The 12,887-nt window shown below is 43.4% G+C and overlaps 1 protein-coding gene across 7 annotated transcripts in view; it reads right to left on the bottom strand.

The window, feature by feature from the left end:
- FAM13A (family with sequence similarity 13 member A) overlaps nucleotides 1-12,887 on the bottom strand; it is a 189,171-nt gene that overhangs the window by 33,716 nt on the left and 142,568 nt on the right. For all 7 annotated transcript variants that reach the window (XM_061583032.1, XM_061583035.1, XM_061583030.1 and 4 more), the window contains one exon: nucleotides 123-270. In XM_061583032.1, the coding sequence (XP_061439016.1) occupies nucleotides 123-270 (148 nt within the window). The remainder of the gene's footprint in view (nucleotides 1-122; nucleotides 271-12,887) is intronic.

Genomic DNA, 12,887 nt, shown 5'->3' with positions numbered 1-12,887 from the left:
ATGGGTTTCCTGTTTCTGTACATCATTTACCAAAAGCCAGGGTAGGGAGGAAGGACTGACGTGCATCCACACAGCAGTGAGAGTTCTCCCACTCATGCCAACAAGCAGCCCTCCTACTGTACCTTCCCAGTTGCTGTCACTGCACAAGGTTGTCAGGTCCAGCCGAGGCACTTCTGATACAAAGCTCTCCTCTTGGCCGTCGGCATCTTGGGTCCTCTGTGATTTGGCTTCAGGAATGCTGGGATGCTCCTGGATCTTCATGCTTGAATTCTACAACAATCGCCCAGAACAAGAAACAGATACACACAGGGTTTTTTTGTGCTTTTCTTTCTTTCTTTCTTTTTTTTGCAATGTTCAGTGCAAGTGAAAAAAACTCTGTAAATTCTTGCAAAAATCAAATATGTGTTTTCTTTTATAGAGAAAAAACACAAAACAGTAGCCTCTGGGGCTTCCAGCTTAGTATCCAAGTTACCTTTGCTCAGCCCCACTCCCCCTTTAAGTTCTAATCGGTCACTTTCACTAGCATAATAATGATTTTTTTTAAAAAAAATCTTTTCTCCAAAAACTTTCTCCTTGGCTAAAATGCCACAACAAGCAGTCAAGAGGTGGCTTCTCTCTCCACAATTGCAAGCTGTTGATACAGTCTCCAGTTACTGCATGGGATGAAAAGGCAGGGAGACAGAACAGTGGACGCGTCTTCTCTTGAAACATGCGACTTTTGAGACAGCCCCACCCACCCCCAAAGTATTGCCGTTGCTAAGGCTGCTGTAGCAACCAAACGTGTCTTTTGGAAGTAGACACCACCACCGTCTTCCCTTTCTCTGGAGGAAGCTGAGCCGCCTGACGAAGGGTGCAACTAACAAAACCGTACCCGAATGCTCTCCAGACAAGCTGTGCTGGCGTAAATCAATTAGTGCCAGTTAAGCAGCGCTGGCTGCACGTCCCCTTAGTTTCCTGTGGTTGTTTTCTAGCTGGGTGTGGAGGAGAGAGCAGGACTATTTATGGAGGAGCTCTGGGATATTACAAGCCACTGTTGCGCAAATCCAAACTGTAGTGGGCTTTTGGCATTTAACAACTGGAAGCTGTAGGGCCCTGAGACATAAGCCAGAGACTAGGAATGCTTCCCATTTCATTCCACCCAATACTACTCATCCCCCACCCTCCCTCAATTCCTAAGCTGCCAAGGAGATGATCTATAATTAATAGTGGAGGTGAAAAGAGCAGCAGCTCTTTTGCTGCGCTAGTGCTCACTCACAGGATATCTGAGATGTGTTGTACGTCTGTGTACACAGAACTCATTGCTCTCGGTTCTCTCTGTTATTTGCTTTGCTGTGCTTAACCTATCTGACTGCACCTTCTGAGTTCATAACATTGCTCTCTCTCTCTCAGTATAAAATGAGTAAAAGCCAGTCATCAGGCACCATACATTAAAGCACACTCAATGCACATTTAAAATACATGGCTTAAGAGCACTGGGAATTGTAGTTTTGTGAGGGGGGAAACAGCAGCTCCCAGGATTCTTTGGGGGAAGTCGTGTGCTTTAAATGTGCGTGGAATGTGCTGTAAACGTTTGGTGCAGATCTGCCCAAAGAGTAGTACCGGTGTGTGCAAACACATCAGTTATTAATAATAAAAAATATCTTCACCGTTCAAAAAAAACTTGGATGGGTGGGATATTTGTTTTATTTTGCATTTCAATAACATTTAGAAAACAGCAACTATCAATGACCACAGATGACATATGAATGCTCGTTTTTTAAAAAAACTTACTTCCATTCTTTCATGCGGGTAATAACAACAATCTATGATTAAACTGAACTACACATATAAATAGTAGTGTCCAGAGCTCATCTTAAGCGTACTGGCTTGGGCATCACTCTCATTTATTTCGGCTGAACCTACTTCCCAATAAGTGCACTTAGGATCACAGTCTTGTGGTCTAATCCCAAGCATGTTTACTTGAAAGTAAGTACAATTTGCTAGCTTTCAAGTGCACATGGTTGCAGCTTGAGGATGCAATCCTCCTATAGGAACCAGTAGGAAGACTTCCATTTTTGTGTGATCACAGCCCATTAGAATGTAAGAGCCTGCTGGATCAGGCCAATGGACCATCTAGTCCTGCATCCTGTTCTCACAATGGCCAACCAGGTTTCTGAGTTGCTCTTTTTAAAACAGAAGATTATACTCTGGGGCAAATGCACTTCCACTGACAATTGGATAATCATGCTTGGAAAAAAATTGTAATTCTCCTCCACAGCCTGAGTTAAATGGATAGAGTCCTGATTAGGATTGTAATGAATTAAGATAAGCATGTACAAAACAGAAACAACAAATCTTAAGAGTGCAATCCTATGTTTACTTACTTAGAACTCCACTGTGTTCAATGGGGCTACTCCCTAGCAAGAGCATATAGGATTGCAGACTTAAGTGTGGAGTCTGGGTCCACAGAGAAGGTGTCAGGGATGCTGCATTAAGAATCTAGATTTCAGTTCAGAACGCAGAAAGCCACACACATTAAACAGATTGCCTGAGCAACCTGGCAAGCAGGATGATGTCATACAGAATGCAAACAATCACACCACAGAACCTCCAGAAATCTAAAGATTAATAATATACTCATACTCGCCAGACAAGCTCCAAGAAAAGAGCGAGAACTCTTCTGTTCAAAACAGGCATATTTTCTTGGTTGAATTCATTCTCAGTTTTAAAGGGACATTAACAAAGTGTCAAAATCAACATAGCACACAATTGCTCCTCACAACTACATATGAATTTGCTGTCCTGTATGTAATATTTTGTACAATAGCCAAGATGGGGTGGGTGGGCACAACACCCAGGATAGATCATAACAAAGGGTTCAGAAGTAAAACAAAGAGCTATAAAAAAAGGAGATGACAAGACAGGCAAACACTCCTCCACACTGAGGCACTTTGTAGCTTGTGTTTAAGGCTACCACATCTTACAGACATGCTCAGCTAATGGAAAGAACCTAACCTAATCCATCCACGGACAGATTTGACAGTGCCATCCTGTACATGTTTGCTTTGAAGTTCCCAGACCCTAGTAAGTGTGCTCAGTATTGGAGCCACTGGTTTCTCATTCATTCAGGTCAGCCTTTGGGGAGGTTGGCATACTGTACTAAAAAACAAACAGGATAAAAAACACCACCAACACCAAATGCATTTTTTTGGGGGGGGGGCTTTTATTCTTTGCATTCAGCAAAAGCAAAGAGTGTTTTTAACAATTTCACTCGTATTATCAACATATTTTCTATATCGAAGCCAGTTCTAAATATTCCATCACATTCCAGTGTGACCAAGAGCCCAGGATGAGGCTATGCAGGCCAAGGCGCAGGCTTATACAGACAGAAGGCTGGAGGTCATTGTGTGGCAGGGAGCAAATTTAGCCCACACCCCAATTGTTTCCCTTTACTTTCTCCTACATGTAGTGAAAATCCCCCTCTTACATGGAAAAGAGCCACTCACTCTGGTGAGGAAAAAGAAAACACTGTGCTTGGGGACACTGCTGCAGAGAGGGCAAAACCCACTGGATAGGCTAACCCCGTGCTATTCAGGATCCCACAGCAAATTGTCTTCCTGCCCTCCCCAAGGACTCTTGCAATACACAAGCCCTCCGTCCACAGAAAGGCCACCTGTCACAGTCCTCAGAAGAAGAGAGTAAGGAGCATGCAGCCAGGCAAGGTAAGATTCAATGTCTGGTGCGCAGCCACTCACCAGAGGCAACAGCTGCTATCCCTGGCTCCTACCTCTGTGCCTTGGAGAGTAAAAAGGCCTGCAGTCTTACGGTGAAGGAAGCAGGGCCCACGGTATGGTCTGGAGGCACGTGAGGCTGCCACCTTGGTGAAGCTAAGCAGGACTGTGCCTGGATGGGTAACTGCCAGGAAATGACATGTATGCTGCCTCGGGTTTCATGATGGAATAAAGGTGGGATAGAAATGCAAGAAAATAAAATAGATACAGAGGGTGGAGGCAGGAAATGGGACCCCAGTCAGAGGACTACAACGGATCAAATGTTGATGGTAACAGCCAAAATAACCAAATGAGGTTTGGGTTAGAGGGAGGAATATGCTGCCCTAGAGGAACTGCCATGGGTTGGAAAGCAGCCCAAAATGAATTATACTGTATTATTTGTTACGCAAACTGGCCGGGGGATACTTCCTTATGAAAAAGTAGGACAGAAACAAATAATTTTAAAATAACTAATTAGTTAAAGAAATAACTAAGTAAGGATGGGCATCTTACTAATACAGAAAATTAAAGTCTCAAATAACATTTTGCTCGACAGGAGAAATGTACATCTTTGATGTTGAAAGCCCTAGCTTTTCAACTGTTTTGACCCCAATCAATTGCACAACTTTTTATTTCCTTTTTTTCTGTTTTAACAAATATTGCAATTAAAAAGAAACACTGTAAAGTAAAAAAGAAAGAAAACGCATATATTTGACTACCATGTCTCTAAGCCAAACCAATTAAATGTAAAAATGGCAAATCAAGAGATTTCTTTGCAATCCACAAGAACGTGTCCTGTTCCCACCGACCCACCCCCCAAAAACAAAAATGGAAAACTTGAAGGTTAAAAATACTCTAATAACAGGATTTCTCACAGGGTGGAAATGAACATTCTTAATGCTCTTTCCCTATAAAACAAGCTGTACCACAGGTGCTGTAATTTAAGATTGCCAATGATCTTTCCAAGTAATGTAATAAAACCAGGTCAAGAGTCTGGTTCTCCCTCTCCACATAGTAAATGAGGCGTAGCAATTGAGAGTGTGCATCCTGAACATTTTTTTCAGGAACCAGAAGTAAACAGGACCAGAATATTCATAAGGCAGGGAACAAGCCATAATGTTGCAGAATTAAGTGTACTTCACCAGCTTATTTCTTCATAGAAGGTGTCAAAATACACACACCAACTTAGAATGTTTTTCTAATATAGTAAATATTGCCATGTTTTGCCTCTGACACTGCTTGCAGACCACACGGCTTTGGAATAAAAGTGGATTTCTGTGCTTTCTCCACTAAGTATTAGTTACACTCGGTGAGCTACTTGCTCATTCATGCAGCTTGTAATGCAATGAATAATCCATAAACCTTTCTGAAGAACAATGGCAACTTACACCCAAGGGAGCTGCAGTGAATTTGCAGGCACGTTCTAAACACCACACGGATGGCTCATCACAAATGTATTCACAATATGAACCTACCCGGACACTGCGCTCAACATCTAAGGCCCTCCTCCGAGTGCCATCCCATCGAGAAGCTCGGAGGGTGGTGACTAGAACCAGGGCCTTTTCTGTGGTGGCCCCCGAACTGTGGAACAGCCTTCCCGATGAGGTGCGCCTGGCGCCGACGCTACTATCTTTTCGGCGCCAGGTGAAAACCTTTTTATACTCCCAGGCATTTTAAAGTGTGTTTTAATAGCATTTTCATCATTATTTGTATTTTGGATGTTGTTTGGTTCTTTTATTGTTTGTTTGTTTTGTTTTCTTGATTTATTGTATTTATTGTATTTATACATTGCTTGTTTTTTTATCTTTTTGTACACCGCCCAGAGAGCCTTCAGGCTTAGGGCGGTATATAAATTAAATTAAATTAAATAAATAAATAAATTTTCTGCTTCTGATGCTGCTTATTTCCAAACATTGTCACATACCTATTTGCAGCACCATCCCTTCTTGTGTGTGGATGACTATGTGGGAAAAGAGTGGGGGAGGACTGTCAAGAAAGTCTAAGATCTCTACTGATGGTAAACGATTATCAAACTTTGCCAGAAACAGGGGGCAAGACCATCCACTGCTAGATCATTTGTAGCTAGCTCATTCATCCTAGCTTCAGGCTGCCAGGACTACATGCAAACAAAGGCTAGCATGCATGTGGTCTCAGGACATGGTCTGGATGCACACGTATGCAGCCAATTTGCTAAAGCCAAACAGGTCCTGGTCTGGTCAGTGCGTGGATGGGAGACACTTTTTGCGTGACATATTGGGATCCATCATAAAAGACAGGCAAGATATCAGTGTAATCAACAAACTACAGGGGGCAGATGCTCAGATTAGGGTAAAATGAGGTGCAGCCACCTTGTTACTGCCTATTCCCACAAGCTATGGTTATTAACAACTGACAAAAGTCCCCAAGGGACTTCCAAGACACTGGAATAAAGCAGATGGAGCCCAGAAAGAAAAGAAACTGATAATATTTTATTGACACATGATTTTAACCTTCATGCAGACCCGGCCAATAAATAAATAAATCATACTGCCTGACTTTGGGGTATATTTGGAGAGGTTTCCAATGGAAGGATGGAGTAATTTTGTCCCCCAGATACCATTTTTTTCCTGTGTTGTCACAAGTGTGCTTGACTATACCAAAGCACCTTAAGGCAAAAAACATTTATTTAGAAGTGGTAGAATTTTTCTGACCCTTTCCCCATGCATATTGAGTAAACCACACAATTTCTGGGGTATTTTCGGACCCTGGTGGGTCACTAGGAAAATGGTAACTGGTAAGGAAAATGGTAACTGGTAACTAGCTGAAATTCTGGGATGTTGTATGGGTGACAGCTTGTGACAACATCCTAGAAGGACTTCTCATGTGTAAATTACACAATAAAAAGTGCATCTGGGATGGAAATTTGCCCCCGGGCTTTTTGCTGGGGTATTTTTGGATCCCTGTGTTTTTTTGTTTCCAGAAGGAAAATGGTAAGCAGTGACTGGCGGAAATTTGAGGACGTTGTACAGGTTAAAATTTGTGACAGTGTACTAGGACAACCCTATAGGTCTACTCATGTGTAAATTACAGAATGAAAGGTGCACCTGGGGCAAAAATTTGCCCTTGGGGCTACCGCGGTATTTTTAGACCCCAGTGATTTTTTGTTTCCAGAAGGAAACCAGTAAGTGGTAACTGGCTGATGTTTGGGGACACTGTACGGGTGACAGTTTATATCAATAATTAATTAATTAATTATGTATTTATCTGTCCTTCCTCCCAGTAGGAGCCCAGGGCAGCAATGTCCTAGAAGGACAATCTTGCAGGTCCACTCATGTGTAAATTACACAATAAAAGGCAGAAATTTGCCCCCAGGCCTTTTTGCTGGAGTATATTCTGACCCCAGGTAGTTTTTTGTTTCCAGAAGGTGGTAACTGGCTGAAATTTGGGACACTGTACAGATTACAATTGAAGATGGCTTGAAGAGGGTGCTGCATTGTTATTGTTTAATTGTACTATTTTAAACTGAGGTGATTTATTAAGTGTATGTTTGAACAGTTTTAATATTGTAAATAGTTTAATTCTATTTATTTTAGATTATTGTATGTTCTTAATTATATGTATTTTTATCTGGAAGCCGCCTTGAGTTCCAGTTTGGAAAATAGGGCGGGGTAAAAATAAAGATGATGATGATGATGACGATAATAATAATAATAATTTGTGACAATGTCCTAGAACCCTGTAGGTTTACTATGTGTAAATTACACAATGAAAAGTGCACCTGGGGTCCAAAAGTACTCCATAAGTCTGCACGAATGATAATATGAGGAGAAATAAACATAGAAGTTCCATTTTCTTAGTAAGTCAGTCTTACACAGGCCCTTCAACTCTTCCATCTGTCAAATCTCAACATTAACACTAACACTAACTCCCAATTGGCTAGAACCTCCAGCTAATCAGTCAGCTTTCAGCCAGACCAATAACAGAATTAACCCCGTAGGGTACTGACTGAATGGTCCCTGCTGTTATACCTCCAACAGGTTTAACCTGCACCTCTTCAGCTGTAAAAGAACAGACTATGCTACCATTTCCCCACCACTGACTGCTAGGTCTTCTGCTCACTAGCTCCACAGAAGTAGAGGGCAGATGAACCCATGAAAGATGACAAGTGAAGGTCAGCAGAGGGGAGGAATGACAAATTCCTTTATCCGTTGGCGCTCCCTATGTCCTACTAATAGAAACCTGACAGTGAAGTTCAGGCAGAGAAAGGAAAGAGACGCCAGGGAGCCAGTGGAGAGAATGGTCTAACTATCCCTAACTGTCCCTTGCTCTTTGAGAAATATGGTGGGAAGGGATTGAAAGGAAGGGATTCCACTTCCCTCCCTTTGCCCTGACACCTCATTTACTGCAATGCTTCACAGGTCTGTAGCAAAGGAAACTAAACTCTCTGGTCCAAGGAAATAATGCAGATTAAGAAAAATGATGCCTAGGGTTAAATGCTACATTAACTATTCTGCTTCCAAGATTTAGATCATAAATAGCCAACATGGCACTCTCGAGAAGTTGCTGGACTCCCATTAGTCCCAGCCAGAATGGCCAATTGTCAGGGATGATAGCAGTTGTAGTCTAGCAACATCTGGGAGGCACCACATTGACCATCTCTGACTGAGATTATCAAACTATTTACAATTCTTCAGTAAAGTTAAAGTGGAATGGTGAATGGGAAGGAGCCCGCAGAAGAAAATAATCATAAGAAGAGCCATGGTGGATCAGATCAAAGGTCCATCTGACCAGCATCCTGTTTGTAACTACAGCCAGCCAGATGCTTCTTGGAAACTATGCGTGAAGGCCACAGCAACTGCTATTCAGAGGTACACTGTCAAGTTCTCGTGTTATGGGAGAGGGAGAAACAATCTATCTCTTCATGCCCTCTACACCAGATATCCTATAGGCAAACTCAAGTCTTCTGCAAGTGTGGATCCTTACATAGCCAGAACAATACCATCCATGCACACATGGGACTGATGAGCAGGTTTGAGGGAATCCCAAGGTCTTCAGAACTACAAAAAAATTAGAAAAAAATCCTAAAGGAGGGGAACCAAAAAATAGCCCAATGAGGACTGAGCATGCTCAGTAGCCATGGAATGTTGACTGATGAGGGTGGGGGAGTAAAGGGAAACTAATGGGGAGAGAGGAGGAATGGAATGGAGTGTCCTTGAAGATGACATGACTGACTAGCTGGCAGGCAACCTGAAAAGGAGCACACCACACTGCAACATTTTCTTGGTGATCTCACAACTTTATAAAGATCTCTTGTGTCCCCCAACTTAGGCTACAATCCAATATATGTCTACTCAGAAGTAAGCTCCACTGAGTTCAATGGGACTTACTCCCAGATAAGTGTATATTGGATTGCAGCCTTAGTCATCTTTATTTTCTAAGCCACGTGTGGGGAATCCTTGGCCCTCCAGATGTTGCTGAACCAGAACTCCCATCAGCCCCCAGTAACCATGGCTAATTGCCAGGCTTGATGGGAGTTGTAGTTTAGCAACATCTGGAGGGCCAAACGTTCCGCACACATGTTCTAAACTAAAAGCCCCAAATACTTTCCTCACAGGTACTCCAACTCTCTCACTGGTTTTTTTGGTGGGGGTATGGTGTCCTTTCCTACACCTTTTTTAGGTCTACAATATTCTTTTTGAGATGGGAGGCCAGAACTGTATGTGTTATTCCAAATATGGCCCCACCACAGATTTATATAAAGGCATCTCCACATGAAGGTAATTATATTTTCAATCCCTTTTCTAACATAAAGAACATGGAGATTTTGGTTCAATGACCAACAGAGTGGGGACAGCACAGATCAGCACCTTTAGACAAAAAAAAGGAGAGCAGAGGTCACTGAAGCCCCCACCCGTCAGTTCTCCAGCAGTCTTGCAGCCCAATTGTTAAGGTCTAACTATGGAAATTTAGAAGTCTTGGCTGTCCGCTACCCTCTGTCCACATCTGAAAGCAGAGTAGGCAGAGAAAAGGAAGGGAGCCTGTTCTGGTTTGCTAGCTCTGAATAAGGTTGCTTGTTATAAAAGGTATGCTCCTAAGCCCCCCTAAGCAACAGGCTTAGAAGGACAGTGGAATGTAAAAACTACCCTGGAAGAATGTTAACATTTTCTTGACCCTCTAATACCTGGATAATGAGATCTCAGGCAAATGCTATGCCTTTTCCTGTGATGAAAATACTTACTCAGTAAAGGCCCATTTAAAAAAATTTTAGTGTCCTGTTTTTTAAAGAGGAACAGATACATCTTGCTTTGAGAGCTCAATGTCCAGCCCTTGAGTTCAGAAGTGATAGCTTCAAATGTTTTGGTGGGAACTTTGACAATTCAATGCAGTCTTTTTTCAGCATGAAGCAGGAGAACACAGGGTGATTTCATTTTTACTCCAGCCTTCCTCCCAAGATCTCAGGACAGTGTTGAAAGCTCTCTCGTCTTATCTTATCCTTGCAAGGAACGTCAGTCTGAGAAATAGTGACTTGTGAAAGGTCACCAAGTAAGCTTTATGGCTGAGCGAGGATTTGAACCTGAGTATTCCCAGCTTTAACAGCTGGTATAGCACAGTGAGGAGAAGAGCCTGGCTGGGAGTCCAGAGTCTGTGAGTTCAAATCCCCACTTGTGTCTCCTGGGTGTCAAGGGCCAGCTGATGATCACCCCCGCAGTGAGTGGCTCAGGGGTTACGTGCCCTGCCACCTGTGCAGCCGTGGGCAAGCTGCAGAGTCCCAAGGAGCCCAGTTGCCCCCCAGCTGGCAGTTGCGGACAAGGAAGGGGCTGGCTTGTGCAGCTGTGGCAAGCTGAGCAGGCCCTAGCCAGCTGAGGAGGACTAGCCTCAGAGGAAGGCAATGGTAAACCCCCTCTGAATGCCGTTTATCATGAACACCCTCTTCATAGGGTCGCCATAATTTGGAATTGACTTGAAGGCAGTCCATTTCATTTCCATTCCCAGCTTTAGCCCAACAGCCTAGTCACACTGGAGCAGGGGTGAGTCTCCCAGTGACCCTGAAAGTAAACACCAGTATTCTTGGGAAGCCCCTCCATTGGGCTGTTTGGGGAGCGGAGTGGGCATGAAGGTAGCATCATGGATGACGCCTTCACCCAGAACGACTGTACCACATGGCAGCTAATGATCCTGGAAAACTTCCACATAAATGTGCTTAAGCATTTAGTGATGTGGCTTTTCAGAATCAGTAAAGCAAAGGTGTCTTTCTCCCACTGCCAGCAGCCATGCACATTTATATCTGTGAAACTGTTTACTTGGCCACTGGGATTAGGGATTATTTAAGAAACATGGAGCAGAGCTGTACTGCTCTGCCCTACTTGCCTATTATGGGATATTGTGGCATAAGCCCCTGATTGCACCATAGCAGCAGCTGGACATGGAAAAATACATGTGGGTACTTTGTGGTACAGGCCATATTTAGGGGAAGGGCATCAGGTACCAATTTTATTTCTCATGTTGCATAACCTGGTGAAGCACAGACAGTCCCTGGCACTTTGTGAGCTTATCCCCATGTTGGGTGGGTAGACAGATAAGTTGGATCATAACAACACTGGCTAGTCCTGCTCATATCATAACGTCTTCAAACAAATCTATGGTGCAACCACACTTGGAATACTGTGTACAGTTCTGGCTGTTCCACCTCAAAAGAAGGATACTGTTGAGCTGGAAGTGGTGTAGAAAAGGGCATCAAAATAGTCAAGGGGCAAAAGCAAGTCCTTTATTTAATTAATTAATTTATGAATCACTCCTCATGAAACATCCCAAGGCAATTTAATTATAAAAACATATGTACACAATTTCTAGGCCAATCCAGATAAAGACTGCAATAAAAATCTCTACTTAAAAGGCTTGTTGGAAGAGGAGGGTCTTCCGTAGGTGCCACCCCCCAAAAAAGATGGTGGCCTGTCTGATATATAGTGGGAGGGAGTTCCAAAGAGCATGTGCTCCTACACTAAAGGTCCAATTTCTACATCTTACAGAACTGACATTCCTGATGAGATGGTACCTGCAGGAGGCCCTCTCCTGTACAGTGCAGTGAACAATTGGGTATATAAGGGGTGATATCCTAATCCCGAGCTGCATAAAGCATTTTACACCAGTACCAGCACCTGGAACGTAACCTGGTAGTGTAACATGATGACAATATTTTGTCCAGTAAGCAGTTGAGACACTGTATTTTCCACTAGCTCCGGCTTCCAGATTAATCTGAGAGGCAGTCCCATATGGAACACCATTTCAGAATTCCAAAGTGGAGGCTACCAGCGCAAGGACAACAGTGGTCAAGCTGTCCTGGTCCACAAGCCATCGCTGTTTTACTAGCCAAAACTGGTAGAAGGCATCCTAGCCACTGAGGTCACCTGGGTCTCTGGTGACAGATGGATCCAGGAGCACATCCAGTCAACAAAGTTGCTCCTTTAGGGGGAGTATATCCAGACCTGGGAACCACTGACCTGTGGTGTATTGCTAGACTCAGTCTGCTTTGCCGGGCTCAGACTCAATTTATTGCCCCTTATCCAGCCCACCACCAGCTCCAGGCGTTCACATCTAGGGCTTGCATGGCTTCTCCTGATTTAGATGATACCCAGCTCTATTTTTCTATAACATCAGTATACCAATGACACCTCATTCTAAATCTCTTAATGACTGCTCCCAACAGCTTCATATAGATGTTAAATAGCATTAGGGACAAGATGGTACCTTGCAGCAACCCACAGCACAAATGCCCATGGAGGGCACATGAAAAATAATAACCCAATGCTGTTTCCTGTTTCTGGAGACAGGGGCAGAACCATACCCTCCATACCCATCTCAACAAGTTGGTTCAGGATAATACCATGGTCAATGGCAGATCTTGGAAAAGTTACTTTTTAAAACTACAACCCCCATCAGCCCCAGCCAGCATGGCCACTGGTTTGGGCTGATGGGAGTTGCAATTCAAAAAAATAACTTTTCCAAGCTCTGGTCAATGGTATCAAAAGCAACTGAGAAATCAAGCAAGAATAACAGAGTCACATTCCTCCTGTCTGTCTCTCGGTAAAGGTCTTCTATCAGGGCGACCAAGGCCAAGTCAGTCTCCAAAACAGGCCTGAACCCAGACTGCATTGGGTCAAG

Source organism: Rhineura floridana, chromosome 9 (assembly GCF_030035675.1).
Source record: "Rhineura floridana isolate rRhiFlo1 chromosome 9, rRhiFlo1.hap2, whole genome shotgun sequence".
NCBI classification, from domain to species: domain Eukaryota; kingdom Metazoa; phylum Chordata; class Lepidosauria; order Squamata; family Rhineuridae; genus Rhineura; species Rhineura floridana.
The sequence above is the reverse complement of the archived record's forward strand: the minus strand, read 5'-3'. Positions and strand labels throughout refer to the sequence as shown.